Source organism: Harpegnathos saltator, unplaced genomic scaffold, assembly GCF_003227715.2.
Source record: "Harpegnathos saltator strain DR-91 unplaced genomic scaffold, Hsal_v8.6 scaffold219, whole genome shotgun sequence".
In the NCBI taxonomy this organism is placed as follows: domain Eukaryota; kingdom Metazoa; phylum Arthropoda; class Insecta; order Hymenoptera; family Formicidae; genus Harpegnathos; species Harpegnathos saltator.
In genome coordinates, this window is record NW_020230005.1 from 694,358 (window position 1) to 709,493 (window position 15,136).

At 30.7% G+C, this 15,136-nt stretch overlaps 5 protein-coding genes across 9 annotated transcripts; 3 read left to right on the top strand and 2 right to left on the bottom strand.

Moving 5' to 3' along the window:
* The first annotated feature begins 326 nt into the window (after nucleotides 1-326).
* On the top strand, nucleotides 327-1,191 carry LOC105181961 (ejaculatory bulb-specific protein 3). Its single transcript, XM_011139059.3, has 2 exons — nucleotides 327-602; nucleotides 830-1,191. Exons 1-2 carry the CDS (start codon nucleotides 401-403, stop codon nucleotides 994-996), a joined length of 369 nt encoding a protein of 122 aa, XP_011137361.1. The 5' UTR covers nucleotides 327-400; the 3' UTR covers nucleotides 997-1,191.
* Nucleotides 1,192-1,958: 767 nt separating this feature from the next.
* LOC105181969 (ejaculatory bulb-specific protein 3) lies at nucleotides 1,959-3,326 on the bottom strand. The gene is made up of 3 exons (XM_011139068.3): nucleotides 3,251-3,326; nucleotides 2,397-2,603; nucleotides 1,959-2,151 (listed from the first exon to the last, which is right to left on the bottom strand). The coding sequence occupies exons 2-3, from the start codon at nucleotides 2,593-2,595 to the stop codon at nucleotides 1,985-1,987; spliced, it is 366 nt and encodes a 121-aa protein (XP_011137370.1). The 5' UTR covers nucleotides 2,596-2,603; nucleotides 3,251-3,326; the 3' UTR covers nucleotides 1,959-1,984.
* Nucleotides 3,327-4,762: 1,436 nt separating this feature from the next.
* On the top strand, nucleotides 4,763-8,059 carry LOC105181976 (coiled-coil-helix-coiled-coil-helix domain-containing protein 7). 5 transcript variants are annotated; one of them, XR_849673.3, is made up of 5 exons: nucleotides 4,795-5,204; nucleotides 5,574-5,672; nucleotides 5,748-5,855; nucleotides 6,434-6,595; nucleotides 7,484-8,059. XR_849673.3 is itself a non-coding variant. In XM_011139112.3 (4 exons), the coding sequence occupies exons 1-3, from the start codon at nucleotides 5,100-5,102 to the stop codon at nucleotides 5,847-5,849; spliced, it is 258 nt and encodes an 85-aa protein (XP_011137414.1). In that variant the 5' UTR covers nucleotides 4,763-5,099; the 3' UTR covers nucleotides 5,850-5,855; nucleotides 6,434-6,978. The 5 variants fall into 5 exon arrangements, 4 of the variants coding, with proteins under 4 accessions (XP_011137414.1, XP_025154230.1, XP_011137383.1 ...); XM_011139112.3 differs by lacking the exon at nucleotides 7,484-8,059 and having other exon boundaries at nucleotides 4,763-5,204; nucleotides 5,574-5,624; nucleotides 6,434-6,978; XM_011139081.3 differs by lacking the exon at nucleotides 7,484-8,059 and having other exon boundaries at nucleotides 6,434-6,969.
* A 6-nt stretch (nucleotides 8,060-8,065) lies between these two features.
* Nucleotides 8,066-11,355, bottom strand: LOC105182001 (ethanolaminephosphotransferase 1). The gene is made up of 8 exons (XM_011139132.3): nucleotides 10,740-11,355; nucleotides 10,524-10,592; nucleotides 10,188-10,380; nucleotides 9,608-9,870; nucleotides 9,139-9,296; nucleotides 8,874-9,054; nucleotides 8,632-8,808; nucleotides 8,066-8,432 (listed from the first exon to the last, which is right to left on the bottom strand). The coding sequence occupies exons 1-8, from the start codon at nucleotides 10,809-10,811 to the stop codon at nucleotides 8,370-8,372; spliced, it is 1,176 nt and encodes a 391-aa protein (XP_011137434.1). The 5' UTR covers nucleotides 10,812-11,355; the 3' UTR covers nucleotides 8,066-8,369.
* A 471-nt stretch (nucleotides 11,356-11,826) lies between these two features.
* Nucleotides 11,827-14,859, top strand: LOC105182010 (zinc finger CCCH domain-containing protein 65). Its single transcript, XM_011139144.3, has 2 exons — nucleotides 11,827-12,092; nucleotides 12,546-14,859. The coding sequence occupies exons 1-2, from the start codon at nucleotides 12,004-12,006 to the stop codon at nucleotides 13,216-13,218; spliced, it is 762 nt and encodes a 253-aa protein (XP_011137446.1). The 5' UTR covers nucleotides 11,827-12,003; the 3' UTR covers nucleotides 13,219-14,859.
* The last annotated feature ends 277 nt before the right edge of the window (nucleotides 14,860-15,136 follow it).

Here is a 15,136-nt window from a genome sequence, read left to right on the forward strand (position 1 = left end):
ATATAAAATATTTTTTTATACAATATCGTTTAGAAATTATTTGAAATGGTAATGTCTTTATAATCTAAAACGTAAAAGCAACGTAGAAAAAGTGCAATTTTTTCCACGTTCTTGCTCAGCCAGAACAGGAAATCATGATAACATCAAAATGATCGAATCATAATTAAGCAATGAACTTTTTTTCATTATTTTTATGTCATGGCTTTTTGTTCCACCTGGATTTTCCAGTTAATTATCAATGCTGAATATTTCACTTAGTCATTATCTTACACAATATACATCGTAACGATTTTTTATTCTGAACGACAGCTATAAATGTAGCTACTGGCGGTCGAGTCTTGAGTTCTATTCCGCACTTTGATTTTGTCTTCGTTACGATCTAGACTGAGAATATAAAACAATGGCTTGGTTAGTCAGCATCGTAGCGATTATTGGGATTGCACTTGTGTCTGTCCTCACAGCCGAAGAAGAATTCTATTCTGACAAATATGACGACATTGATGTCAAAAGTATTCTCGAGAATGACAGATTGCGAGAACAATATCGCGATTGTTTTATGGACAAGGGATCATGCACAACAGCGGATATGAAATTCTATAAAGGTTTGCATCTATACACAAAGTATTCTACTTTTATATATTATCGTTTACGACAAATTCTGTTGCAAATTCGATATAACTTTTGCATTAAAAATAATATCGAGATAATAGCTATAGAAATGTATCTTTAAAATTCAAACTGCCGTTTGAAAAATCTGAATGTAGAAGTAGCCTGTTATAAATTTAAATCAAAACTTATCGTGGTGCTGAACATTTTATTTTGTTTATAGAGATTGTGGGTGATGCCGTAACGACAAAATGCAAAAGATGCACTGAGATACAAAAGCAAAATGTGGACATAATAACTGATTGGTATACAAAAAATGAACCCGATAAATGGCGTGAATTTGTTGTGAAGTCTTTAGAGGACTCAAAGAAAAAGAACGGTGGCCAATAACTACTGGCAAAACTGACAACGAACATCGCAAAATATAATCATTTGTAATCAATTAAATCTTATATACTTGGAAACTTCTTGAAAACTTACCGGTGCTGGAGAAAAGTTTAAAAGATTCTATATTACTAATATAGTATCTTGTATTTATATGTGTAACTTTATGTTCTTACATTAAAGAGAGAAATTATGCAACAACGTCGAATTTATTTTATCCATTAAATTCATAACGTTTTAATTTTATATTACCTTCGTACACAGGGTATCGATATTGTTGTAAATACTTCCATTCGATTGATTTTTCTAATAAAGAATTTCAAGAAATTTTTGTGTTCTCCTTATATTGGAAAATATCTATGGAGTTATATATTATATATAAATTAAATTTACTATAATAAAGAAGTTAAAAAATAAATTAAATTTTTATTTCATTTATCTTCACGTATTCGCATTGTTATGATATTATAAGAATATTGGACAGAAAGTATTGGCTCGAAAGAGTTTTGAGTAGATGATGTTTTGTTTTTATTATATGTAGAGACGTATCATTCTTTTATTTGATAATTGCGCAATGCAGATGGTGCACGTGTTTCCATTTGTTATGATATTAATCATCCTGTGTTACGCACTGATGACACATGTTATATACGAGGTAAGTTACTGGTTAGTTACGTTTGAAAAACTGATATTACGTAAATAATACACACATAATGATACGGCATATTACGCACGCTAAATTTTTTTGGGTATTTCGTAACTCTTGAGATTGATTTATATTTTAACATTTTTAAATTTATTTTATCAACGAAATATTTTTTTGTAATACATACAATATAACATGTAGTATAATTGAGATATATAATCTGTTAAATACTTGATATATTCTAGTTACGTAACAGAAAGTATGTATTAGATGTGTTTTTGCTGAGCGATAATAAGGAATTGAAGAATTCCTTGATTTTACGATATTCGTTGTCAATTTTGCCAGTAGTTATTGGCCACTGTTCTTTTTCTTCATGTCTTCTAAAGACTTTTCAACTATAATTTGCCATTGATCGGGTTTATTCTGTGTATACCACTCGATTATGTCGTTCAGATGTTCCTTTTGTTTCTCGTTGCATTTCTTGCATTTTGTCACCATAGCTTCGCTTGCAATTTCTGAAAACAAGATAAGTGTTCAATACCTAGATATGGTTTGCTTTAAATTTATATCGGTACTTCTACGTTCATATTTGTAAAATATGCAGTTCCATTTTTTAGATAGGAATTAATCGAATTTTAGAGAACTACAGTCACTTCGACCTTTCGTTTAATGCAATGTTATGTCGAATTTATTAAAGAATTTTTCGTAAACAATATTGTAATATCAATATGATACTTTGTATATATGTGTGTGTATGTACCTTTATAGAATTTCATATCCGCTGTTGTGCATGGTCCCTTGTCTATAAAACATTCGTAATATTGGTCTCGCAATCTGTCATTCTGGAGGATACCTTTGACATCTATGTCATCGTATTTGTCGGAATAGAATTCTTCGGCTGTGAGGATAGACACCAATGCAATCCCAATAATCGCCACTATACCGATTAACCGAGCCATTGTTTTTCTTTATAGAAATTTAATAGCGGTGAGTTAGCGATTAACTATTTTATTTTGTGTGTTAAAAGTACTATTAGCATAATTCCTAGTAATTCAATTGCTGAATGCGTAGTGATTATATATGTATGTCAGTGTTTAAGACAGTGATTAAACATTATTATAGAAAAGTGGTTGTTCGGTAATTAATTCATGTTATTCAGTAGCTTTATCACTAGTCATAGATAGGATAAAGCAACGCTATTCACGGTTAGAAAGGAAAAATAACCATTGAATCATGTGAGAGGACATTCTTTTTCTTATTATTTAACATAAGTACTGATCTACGTTACTCGTTTCCGTTTAATTTATTACAGCCCGATCTGCTGCAAACAGCAATTGCAGCATTGTAATTTTGCAAGAATAATGTAATATATTCATAATAAATTCATAATTAAGCTCTGACCAAACAATTATTGAAATATTTGCAGCATTTAAACACTAAATTTCTTAATAATTCCCGGTAAACTTGCTATGTCAAATGCTACCCAGTCAAAACGGAAAATCATTAAAATGACATCAAAATGATGAAAAAATGACCGAATCATGATGAAAAATGATTTTGATGTCGTTTTGATATCATCATAATTTTCTGCCTGGAAAGGATTTATATACTCACGGTTAGTCTAAATCGTAACGAAAACGGAGTCGAAGTGCTGAACAGAACACGTATGGCTAATCGACAGCAATGGAACTCAATTTATAGTCGTTAGGTAGAGTAAAAAACTAGTGGCACTAGTGCAACTAGTGTCATTGATGTGTGAAATAATGAATAAGCAAAATATCCTCGTATTTCTGTTTTCGATTAATATATATCAAGAACCGTCGATATATATCATGAATCCTACGTGTAAGGTGCTTTTTCCTTACATACCTATAATAATAATATAATAAAGTTTAATTGCTAAATTATGTACACAATGAGACATCACCAATATTAAATAATAATAATATAAAACCGTAGAAATAAAATCTGCGGTTATGGGACTGTCCTTAAAATTTAAAATTAATTAGGACAAGAAGCACATGGAAAGAATCGCATCTTTTTCTTATATTGCAAGATATAAAAGACGTGACATTTCTATCTTAAATAATTTCTAAACGGTGCAAAAGAATACTAGACAAAAGAATATTTTATGCAAAAATAGCGTACAATTCGATAATACAAAAATTGTAACAAACCAAATTTCCAAAACGATTATTTTTTTGTTAAAATTTTAAAATCACCTTATATTTTGTTATTTTAGGCTTTTGCAATGCAGAGAAATATTCAATTTCATTTTCATGTTTGTATGTGTGTATTACTGTATTATAAAAAAATTTCATTTATAAAATAAATTAAAAAATGTTAAATTATGAAATAAATTAATTTTAAAAGTCATAAGATTCAAAAAGGTTTGATGTGCGTAACATATACATATGCGTAACAATATTACATATATTTATGTCCAGTCATCTAAATATAGGCAATCAGTAATTTATTTCATATACGAAGTCGATCGTTAAAGCCGAACACATCACATAATAATTACTACATGACAAGTGGAAATTACGCAATATGCAATAGTCCTTGCACTAAATAATTTCCAAGGAATCATACGTATATATATAATAAAAACGAAATATCACTCAAGAAATCACTACTCCAAAATCTTTTGAGCCAACTTTCTTTCCAGCATCTTTATAATGTCATATAATAAATTACGAACATATGAGGAGAGGAAGATACATATAAAATAAAACTGTAATTTATTATTTAACCTCTTTATTATAATAAATTTAATTTATATCATATTTAATTAATTTTGTAATAAGTCTATATTCTCCCATGTAGCGAGTGCACAAACCCAGGCAGAACAGAAAATCATGTGACATCAAAATGACAAGAAAATGACCAAATCATGGTGAAAAAAATGAATTTCCTTCATCATTTTGATGTCATTATGATATTCTACTATGTTATATTCTACTATCCCAGACAGCACATATGTCCAAAACTGGGACATAAGACGTCTTTAAGGCATTTTTAAATCGTCTTTAAAATGTCTGAAAATAAGACATCTTTAAGTCGTGTTAAAGACGTCTTATGTCCCAGTTTTGAATATTGTGCTGTCTGGGATATTCTACTTGAGCAATTTCTATATTTCACATATATTGCTGCAATTTTTCATTTTTAATAGCTTTTATTACTGAAAGCAGCATAAATTGCTGTAGCTCAGTGTAAGTGCGTCAGAAAAAGATCAATTAGAGAGAGATAGTGAATGTATCCTCTCATAGAATTTTGATAAAATCGCTCTCACAACTCTTATTAGAGGATATCTATGTATGTGTAACTCGCCATGCCATCTAGTAGCACAAAAGCGCGGAAAGTTATAATGAACAGACCTTATACCGCACCAGTGTTGTGATCTGACAAATCTGTATAGATTTGTTAGATGCATTAAATAATTAAGCATTTAAATAATAAAATGGGTATGGAAAATAAATTAAATGATGTTAAAGAACGACCGTATCGTATAAATAAACATAACGTTTTAACATATGATCAAGAAAAAAACAATCCTTGTTATAAGGTATTGGAATCATTTGTAAGGTTTGGTTGTCACTGTTAAACTGACTGCACTACTATATGCATTAGTTCTCTTTTCTTCTTTTTTTCAAATTTCAATTGTATATACTTTTTTGAGTTACGAAAATATATACTAGTTCAACAATAAAAAAATAAATCTATATTAAATAAATATAATTATTTACTGGATAATTTTGTTACATGATAAACATGATACTTCTATCTATACCCTTTATGATTGCGCAAGGTGGAACAAATGTGTGTGCATATATGCTGATACTTAGAGTAAAAATAAAGAATAGAAATATATAAAAAGTATAGATAGACAAAATGGAGCTTTTATAATTTTATAGTAATTATGTTCTTTTTTCAGGAACAAATCTTATCTTTGAAATGTTTAGACTCCCATCAGAATGATCGCAATGTATGTGATTTGTACTTTACCAATTATAAAAACTGTAGGAGATTTTGGGTGATTTCAATATAAGATATATTTATGTACACACATAGTTTGTTACCTCAATTTAAAAGATATTTTTGTTTTTAGGCCACTGTGCAGCGTGAACGCAAGTTAAAAAAGATCGAACCATATTTACCACCAATAGAGGAACGTGCAAAGATAAAGGCTGATTACCTAAATTCTAGATGATATTAAGTACATATACAAACCTTACTTTGTAAAAATATCTTTTATTTTATGTCACTTTAGATATATTTTAGATCTTTGGATATATCGCTATCTCAATAATACACTATAATATATTGTGTACATAGTATAACTAAGCACTGGTGAAAAATTTATTAAACTCCCATTTGAAAAAGAAAAAAATTGAAATATTAAATGAAGCATTAAATGAATCATGCTTTTTGAGCTTCTTGTACAATCAGTCTGAATATATTTTATTTTACATACTGGAAGAATATCTTTTGAATTATTTTATATTTATAACAGTAACCAAAACCTGTTTTCAAAGAAAGAGAAAAAATGCTGTCCCAATGTTTCAATCTACCTCATTAGAAACTTGTACTGCAGTTCCTCATGCATGTCATTTGATTAAATTGTTCAATTGATAGTACGTAAACATCTTACTCTTAACACAACATACACTGATATACTCGATTTTCTGTCATATACATGTCATATACATTAATTTCAGCTAAATAAGACTTAGAGTTCTATAAAAACAATTTTATGATTAAAACGAGTATAAATGTGCATAACTATTTATACAGGTTCCAATCATTTACAAAGAAAAGAGAAAAAAACGACAAAAATAAAACAGTTATTATACTATTAGTATATTAATAACGTCCGAGGGACGATACATGTTAAAAACGAAGAGGTGCATTGATAGCCTATCGCTCAACGGATTCTCGGCAGCGTTCAAAGAAAAAGTATTTATACACACATAGTCCAATTTTAAATGAAATAGACATAATAAAAATGGTTTAAAGATCAAATATAAATGCTCTGAATACATTCATTTAACTATCTGTTCGTTTCAGTCGTACATTCCATTTCACTTTATTAATACCTGTGATTCAAATTCTTATTGGCCATTTTTGTCTTTCGTTGATTCTCTACAGTTTCTTTCTTTCTTTCTCTCTCATTGAAATATGCATATATTCTATTGTAAAAATGCACAATAATATAATAAATTATGATATACCAGTATTACACTGCTCAATAATTAATTAGGGAAATAATAAAACTAAGTGTAGCTAATATAAATCACAATTGTGTATGTATACTAAATTCTATAAATATGAAATTAATAGATTAAAATATTGTTAATTTATACAATTAAAAAAAGTTGTACATAGAATTGCACCAAGAGGGAAAATTATATAAAGTTAATTATATATTTGTTTCATATTATCACTTCTTAGAATCAATTACTTTATGTATATATGCCTCTATGTGTGTATATATGTATGTACATATGCATACACACACACACACACACACACACACACACACACATAAAATACATACAAAATGTATTCAATATATATACAAATATATATTGATTTATATCAATATATATTTAATATTTCAAAATTTTCAACATGTTTATATAGTCGTAAGATTTTCAAGTTTTCTTATCTCTAGTATTCCATTTAAACAAATTTAATCAGTAATGCACTTCCCTAATTGTTTCGAGCAGTATATTCATAATAACTGAAATATTTAATCATTAGACTATTTTTGTACAAAGTGTTGGTATGGAGACATTTAGTTAAAAGAATAATAAATTCTTTATCACTATAAATCCTTTCAAGATAACTGCAGCACCCAAATACAAGAAAATAATGAAACTAAAACGAACAGAGCAAGAAGGAAAGAGAAAGAGAGAAAAAGAGAGAAAAGAATAAAAACGGTGATATATAATTATATGTATTGCAACAAGACAACGATCAAGGAGATTCAGGTAATTTTGTTCATCATGACAACATAGGAATTAATAAATCAGTTCGTGATACAATCAAAGGCTTACAAGGCGAAGAAAATTTAAGATGTGATATAATATATAATTACTATTAGAAATACGCGAGATACATAAACTGGTTCTTGATTCTATGATACATATCCAAAGTTTAAAAGCAAAAATTTATGTGCTAACTTATAATGTTCATAGATCGTTAATGATTTTATACGCTAACGACTCGATAAATATTTAAACGTTATATCAAAATTTTTTATGTTAGAACTTTTTTATGTTAGAAAAAAATCTTGTTTTTCTTTTACTTACATAGTTAATCAAATGACTCAATTACTTCATAATTATAAAAGATAAAAAAATTGTCATAAATTCTCTATATCAGATATACAATAGTATATAATAATAAATAAAGTAACACTGTTTCAAATTTCTCTTCCCCCTCTTTTCTCTTCCTATTTACGAACAGCATATTTATATAGTATTTTATATAAACTGTATTTGTTCTAGAAATCGTTTAATCCATAAATATGTTTTGTCATGATAATTAATACCCCTGATAGTTAACTATAATAACAAGTTTATGTATTTTTATGTGTGTCAGATCTTTTCTTCCCGTTTGCCTCTCCCCTCCCTCTCCCTCTCTCTCTCTCTCGACCTTGATCTTTAGATATCTTTTTATATCTTGCGGTCTCTTCGTTTTTCTAACACGTATCGTCGGCAAGTAGTCATTCGGAATGATCCTTTATAGAGAACGTTTGAATGCGGAAATGGCGGCACATTTGACGTACCTGAAATTAAGAGATTATTAATGTACCTGGGATTATTAATATATTCGTCGTGATGTTATTACAGGCATATTTTTCTCAGCTGTACTTTTTATCCTCTCGATTTTTATTAAATTGTCAAATTGTATATTTCCTTTTTATTTTCGTATAATATAGTGATTAGTTGTTAAAACAAACAAAAAGTATACTGTATTGAACTTACCACACAAGCACCATAATGAACATGTGACAGCAGGGCTACTATAGAGACTATATACATAGATTCTAAATCTACAGTAGGCAAAATAAACGAAAAGATGGCAGCTACTGCGACAGGTAATAGTATCCATGGTAACATCTCGCATCTAGTGTTGCTCATTTGCGACACGATTAGTCGGCACTGTAACACAGAACAAAATCATCAAAATGCAATAAAATCAATATAAATGTGTTTGAATAACTTACACATATATTGGAAAAAATAGTGCCAATGCAGAAGTATATTATTCTTGGATCCTGCTCTAAAATATTGTTTGGAGAGTGCATTATCCAGATCGTTGAAATCGCAAAGAACAAAATCAAAGGCACTAAAGGTCTTATTGCCTCCGGGAATGTACGCATCTTGCCAGTTTTATCCCTGTATGATCTGTAAGATATTTCATATTAATGTTTCAAACTGTACAATTATTAGATCTATGTAAAATGGTATAATTTGACAAAATGCACTTACTTGTATATGTTCCAAAGAACAACTGGTAAGTTTGAAACAAGTGCACTAACATAAAACAACATTTCAAACATTATCCCTGCCGACACACCACCTGGCAATTCAAATTTCCAGGCTTCATGTCCACCTATGCTGGTAAGAGTAAATACTATGACAGTTGCCTATAAAACCAACAAAAAGGCTGATATAAATCTTTATAGTTGGTAAAATTGATGAAATTTTATCTTAATTGATGAGAATATTGTTGATTCAATGATAAGATTATTTTTTCTCTCTTCAGTCTTTTACGTAAAATTCTTTTATCTTAAATATTATATCACATATTATATAACAAAATTATTCGATAAATATATTCTTTTTACAATAAAACTTCATCCAATTTGCTTGATGCAAAAAGAAACATTTAATATGAGAAACATATTTCTAGTGTTATAATTAATTAAAAAATTTAAACTTTTTGAAGCAAACTTACTAGCATGGAAGCATCATATCCCCAAGGAAGAAACAACACACCTGTGTTATATTTCTCCCAATGACTCAGATAGAAATTAATGAAAACATTCCACAATACAAAGTACATTCGTAAAGGTGAGACACTATGGTCTGTTCTGCCAAATACAGAGTACATACACACAGTGATCAACATAGCTGTCCAGCTATCTAAACCATGGTCAAACAACTCTCCCAAAGGACCAGATGTTTGCGTACGTCTTGCTTGCTTTCCATCTATCCCATCTGAAATTTAAAGAATATTAATAGAAATTTTAATTTATCAAGTTTTATTATCTAATAAGCAATTATTGTTAATTTATTATCTTTACTGTTAATAAAACAATAATTTATGACATTAACATAGATAAATATTATGAAATTTAATATATTTTTGTTTCAGAATTAAGAAGATAACATATATTAAGATTATAGAGACTTAATGTCTCAAAAATATCATCAAAAGTAACCAACCTGTTTTGTTTTTTATCTCTAGAATATAGTGTTAATGTTTGGTCAAATATTTTTGAGACATCCTGTATATCTATATTAAATACACGTACCAAGCGTATATGCCATAAAAATGTTAAAAGCAGCTAGAGCAAAGACCCATCGTGGTATTGGAGGATACTGCGGTTTGTCATCACTGGACGCATAAAAATAGTAATCATAACTTGCAAACAATATGAAGTTTAACACAGTAAAAAGAAATCCAGAAAAAGTTAGTACATTTGGAGCAACCCATTTTGGACAAAACTGAAACAAGACAATTAGTATTTACAATAAATATTATGATACTACCATCATACAGTACTATAGAATATTAGTCCAAAATAAAAATATCGTTTTTATCAATCTATTAATAATTATTCTGTCACTCAATAAGTCAAGATTTGTACCTGTACTACTTTGTTCCAGAAAGGGTGCATAACATACACGCTCAGAGGACTTGTATCCAGAGAGCTATACTAAAATCAAATAATCTATTATGAGTCACATAATAACTGAATGTACTTCGGAATAAAGTATTTACTTATAAATTATCTATCCACAATTGAAACATATATATTTATAAACTTTTACAATTAATATTCATTGATACCGGACGCACTTACTTTATAACTCTCGAATCCCGTCAGATGTTCCTCCGTCAAATATTCCACTTCGAGTTTAAGCTTGCGATGCATCTTGAAACACGAAAATCTAACCACTATACAATCTGTACTTCTCCAGGATTATTATTAACCATGTATTTACACGGCTTGCGTGATAGGAAAAGTGCCGGTTAACAAGAAACGTATAATATTATATTAACGTATAATATTAATGAAAAGCTTTAATTTCCTCGTATATATATATCTCCTTTTTCTATTTATATAGTCCGCAAAACACTACTTATTACATCAATTCATAATGTATACATCGTGAAAAATTCTACGCACGACTAGTATCATAAACACAAGAGTCTCGGGTGATTTTCACTTGACCTAACGTTGTACACGAATGAGTCGACAGTACGGCAAACGGCAAGTCGAATTACACTTTGATACAATATGATGAATTACTCATATATTATATATGTATGCATATCATATAATTTTGATTTTTGCACGACGCACGTACATATGCAGACGTACACACAAATGCAGACGTATATGCATGCGTAATGTGTAATATTTTTTTATACACAAGAAACCCGCGCGATATACCGATCCGATTTAACTATCCACGCGCTCGCTGTTTAAACGATCGAGGCAAAAAAGAACTGCGTCATTAAACTCGGTTCTTCACAGATGGCAGTATGAATTGATGTGGTGGATTTACACAAGTGATCCTCTATGACATTAGGGCAAATTTTTATGAGATTAACTTTTTAACTTTAAAAAAATTATTAACAGCGCTGAAAATCTACGTAGTATACGTAATATGAACTATAGCTTTTCAGCGCTGGCGGTAAACATTGGAACGCAGCCTTTATAATAAAATTGAATTTGAACTTTTGATAAAAATGTAAGTATTCTTATTCTGTGGCACACTTTGATCGCATATGTATGCAAGATTCAAGTGTAAAAATTGAAATGCATATTAATTTCAATATTTATAAAAAAAAGACAATATATATATTACCAGCAAATTCGTCATCTCGGTGATATAATTTCAAATGATCCATCCAATTGACGTTTCTCTTGCTTCTTTGCTCGTTAGATGTCGCAACTACCGCGCGCCGCAGCTGTGCGCATCAACTTCGGACCGTTTCGAACACGGTCAGCAGCGCTGTATAATGATTTTGTTAGATTAGACGCTAAAATGATGATTATTTAGGTTAGATTGCACAATAAATCGTCTAGTTCGTATGTAATAATTGACTGAGATATTGTTATGGCTTCCTTGGTCGCGGATTACGGCACTTCCGGCTCGGATAGCGAGACGAACGACGACAACGTTTCGGACAATATCAATGATGACTTGTAAGTGTCATTTTAAACCATTTAGGCTAATGAGCGCTGTCTGCTTCAATTCTCTTTTTGACGCTCTTCATTTCGACGCGAATTATAACCTAACCTAACCTTTTGGGACTCGTTAAATGTCGGCTTTTTTTGCAACACTCGCGCCTCCCACATTTTTCGCACTTCTGGCTTCTGGTTCTGATTTTTTCTCTTTCTGTGAAGTATCAACACATGCATCTACTATATCTGATTCCATTCTTATCTTCTACAGCACGTTTCCTGCAATTCAAGCGCATGTTATTTTATATTTATCATGATTCTATGTGTATATGTATTTACATCCTAACATTGTCATGTTGACACTGGACTGCTTATACATATACTATTGTTGAACATTGATTTGAGTTTAAGCAACTGATATCTACGTGCAGAATTCAGCTTGTTCTTTGTAATCTGATATTGCCTCACCATTAGCTTTAAGGAGGACGAGAAGGAAATAGAACAGATAAAAGAAAATGAAGAAAAGGAAGAAGCAGAAGAATCGAAGGGAAACAATAGTGAGGACAAGGAGGATGACAATAGCTACTTAGTAAGAACAACCGAACCAGCTTCCAGCGAAAAACTTCCATTGCCAACACCAGATTTCGACAGTGCAACTACGTTGCTGCGCACATCAGTGTTTTCGAATCCATTTGTGGAAGCGGAACGAGCAAAGAGCGCGATATTGGAGAAACATGTTAAGATGACACCTACATTGGATGACACTAAGACTATCAATGGCCGCAAGATCTGCTGGAATTACCGGAAAGGCCGTTGCCGTTTCGGCCACAATTGCGCTTTCGCTCACGACTCAGATTTGCATCGTAGCGCAGCTGAGTTAGAAGTGTTGCGTGCACCCCAAGAGACACTCGTCTGCCAAACGCGATATAATGGTCAGCAACAATGGCAGCAGCAGCAACAGCAGCAGCAATCGCCAAACGACGCTGGTGACGATGAAAACGATGAAGTAGATCAGGAGAATAATCAAACAGGCAACAACAGAAAACGTAAGAAGAGGCCTGGTCTCAGTCAATGGTTGCTTCCCAGCAAAAGGGTCTTCAAACTGTACAAAGCACAACAAACCAAAACTGTAGATGAATACTGTTAGTAATCTGATGAGAAGGGAAATAGAAAGGCAAATAGAAGGAAAATTCAGATGGTTAACATCAAGAAACGTATAAAAATATTCAGTCACATTGAATTATTGCTTCCCAATAAGAGGGTCTTCAAGCTGTACAAAGCGCAACAAACCAAAAGTGTCGCTAGATAGGTAGCATTAAGTAGTCTCGACACGCGAGAAAGAGGAGAGTGCAGGAAGAATGGTTTAAGAAGGTTAAATGGAGGAAAAGGCGAATATAAGTATTATTTGTTTAACATAGCAACGAAAAAGCATTAAGCGGAGCTCGTAAAAGCTTTTAATGCGGGCTTTAAAACTCCAAAAAATAAGTATAACAATTTGAAGATTGTAAAGAAGAAAAATAACTCCGATTTATGCTTCCATTGCGAACGAACTTGCGATGTATAGAATAGAGAGACACACAGGGACTTCTATAAATTAGGTCACTAACAGAGATGTCCAAGGGTGAAGAAGTCCGGGCGAGTTTTATGATCATCACGGTACCACAAGTTATGTAAAATATTCTGTAAAAGTAAATAGGAATTATTTTCGAGAAGTTGGTCTCGAAGACATTTAAACGAGAAATGTTATTTGATGTACAAAGCGTTGGAATTTTCGCTTTTGCAATGCAAGAGCGGACATGGTGTCTTCTCGTTATTACACGTTTTCCCAATAATTAATTCTCCGTTAATATAAAAATGTCAGAAAATTTGATTATATTGACAGAGAATATCGCGGCAAGACTAATGACCGTAATTATGTAATTTATAGTCTTTTATGATTATATTTTCATTGGTTGTATATATTGATATATATTAATTATATATCATATTTATATCATCGACTGTATACCTAGTAACACACGGCACTTCCATGCGTCCCCGCAAAACTTAGAATTAAGCCAAACGTGATTATATTTCTCTGTTTTCATGAGATAGATTTTTATTTTACCTTTTCATATGTTGCGGTCGACGCAAATCCGATATTCTGTTAGATTTAATTAGACAAAATAATTTGTAAATGAAACTATTAATAATTTAAAATCGATAATTCACTAATAAAGAAAATGTTACATTTTCTTTATTTTCGTAATAGAGGTGAAAATAAGAGAGGATCATTGATAAATTGTAAACTTAGTCAAGTGGCTAGTTTTCGAAGAATCACCTATCGATACGTTAGTTGATCTATTAACGGAGAAAACAGCAAATGATTATACTAACAAGTTGAAAGAGTTACGATTGTGTGATAAAACAAATTCGATATCTTATAAAGATCCAATTGCAATAATCTGTAAATACTGTCGAAGGTGCCGAAGAGCCATTTCTATTAACACACTAATCTATTACTATAATTACTTATTCGTAAATAAGTAATTAAAGAAATATGTTAATAAATTTAGAATGTTCATTGATAGATCGAAAGTTTACGCAACTCCATCTAGTAGTTGAAAAATATTTCACTGATGAGCCGATCGTCTGTTGATGAAAGAAATGATGATTAATTACAGTAACCGGTCGAAATAGAAAAGTTATTATTAAAAGTTTATCGAAATGTCGCGATTCTAGAAAAAAATTTCTCGGGCTTCCGAGGATATCAAAAAGGTTGCCAATAAACGATTTAACAATACTGTAAGGCTGTAAGGTTTTAATTTGCATCTCCTTTGATATCCCTTTAATAACATATTCGTAATAAATTTATATGTTATTTTCTTCAGATTTTTTTGATGCTGTTCTATATCTTTTTAACTTTTTTTTTATGGTTTTCCTGACGGATTTTGGAAATGAGCATTTTGCTTGTCAGAGAGATCAATTTTTCTACTTAATAGTCTCATGCAGGTTTAAGAGCACAATCGCTGTCAAAACACAAGAGACACAATATGTACATTTCTTTCTTTTTTTTTTTTATTTTA

Bases quoted from the DNA above. Each gene is read 5' to 3' on its own strand.
- LOC105181961 (XM_011139059.3), top strand. From the start codon at position 401: ATGGCTTGGTTAGTCAGCATCGTAGCGATTATTGGGATTGCACTTGTG. The intron at 603-829 runs GTTTGCATCTAT...TTTTGTTTATAG, and splicing joins GGATATGAAATTCTATAAAG to AGATTGTGGGTGATGCCGTA.
- LOC105182001 (XM_011139132.3), bottom strand. From the start codon at position 10,811: ATGCATCGCAAGCTTAAACTCGAAGTGGAATATTTGACGGAGGAACAT. The intron at 9,871-10,187 runs GTACGTGTATTT...TTTAAATTTCAG, and splicing joins TTTTATGGCATATACGCTTG to ATGGGATAGATGGAAAGCAA. The intron at 8,809-8,873 runs GTAAGTTATTCA...TCTGTGTTACAG, and splicing joins CTATTTTTTCCAATATATGT to TGCCGACTAATCGTGTCGCA.
- LOC105181976 (XM_011139081.3), top strand. From the start codon at position 5,100: ATGGGTATGGAAAATAAATTAAATGATGTTAAAGAACGACCGTATCGT. The intron at 5,205-5,573 runs GTATTGGAATCA...TTCTTTTTTCAG, and splicing joins AAAACAATCCTTGTTATAAG to GAACAAATCTTATCTTTGAA. The intron at 5,673-5,747 runs GTGATTTCAATA...TTTTGTTTTTAG, and splicing joins AAAACTGTAGGAGATTTTGG to GCCACTGTGCAGCGTGAACG.
- LOC105181969 (XM_011139068.3), bottom strand. From the start codon at position 2,595: ATGGCTCGGTTAATCGGTATAGTGGCGATTATTGGGATTGCATTGGTG. The intron at 2,152-2,396 runs GTACATACACAC...TCTTGTTTTCAG, and splicing joins GGATATGAAATTCTATAAAG to AAATTGCAAGCGAAGCTATG.
- LOC105182010 (XM_011139144.3), top strand. From the start codon at position 12,004: ATGGCTTCCTTGGTCGCGGATTACGGCACTTCCGGCTCGGATAGCGAG. The intron at 12,093-12,545 runs GTAAGTGTCATT...CCTCACCATTAG, and splicing joins GACAATATCAATGATGACTT to CTTTAAGGAGGACGAGAAGG.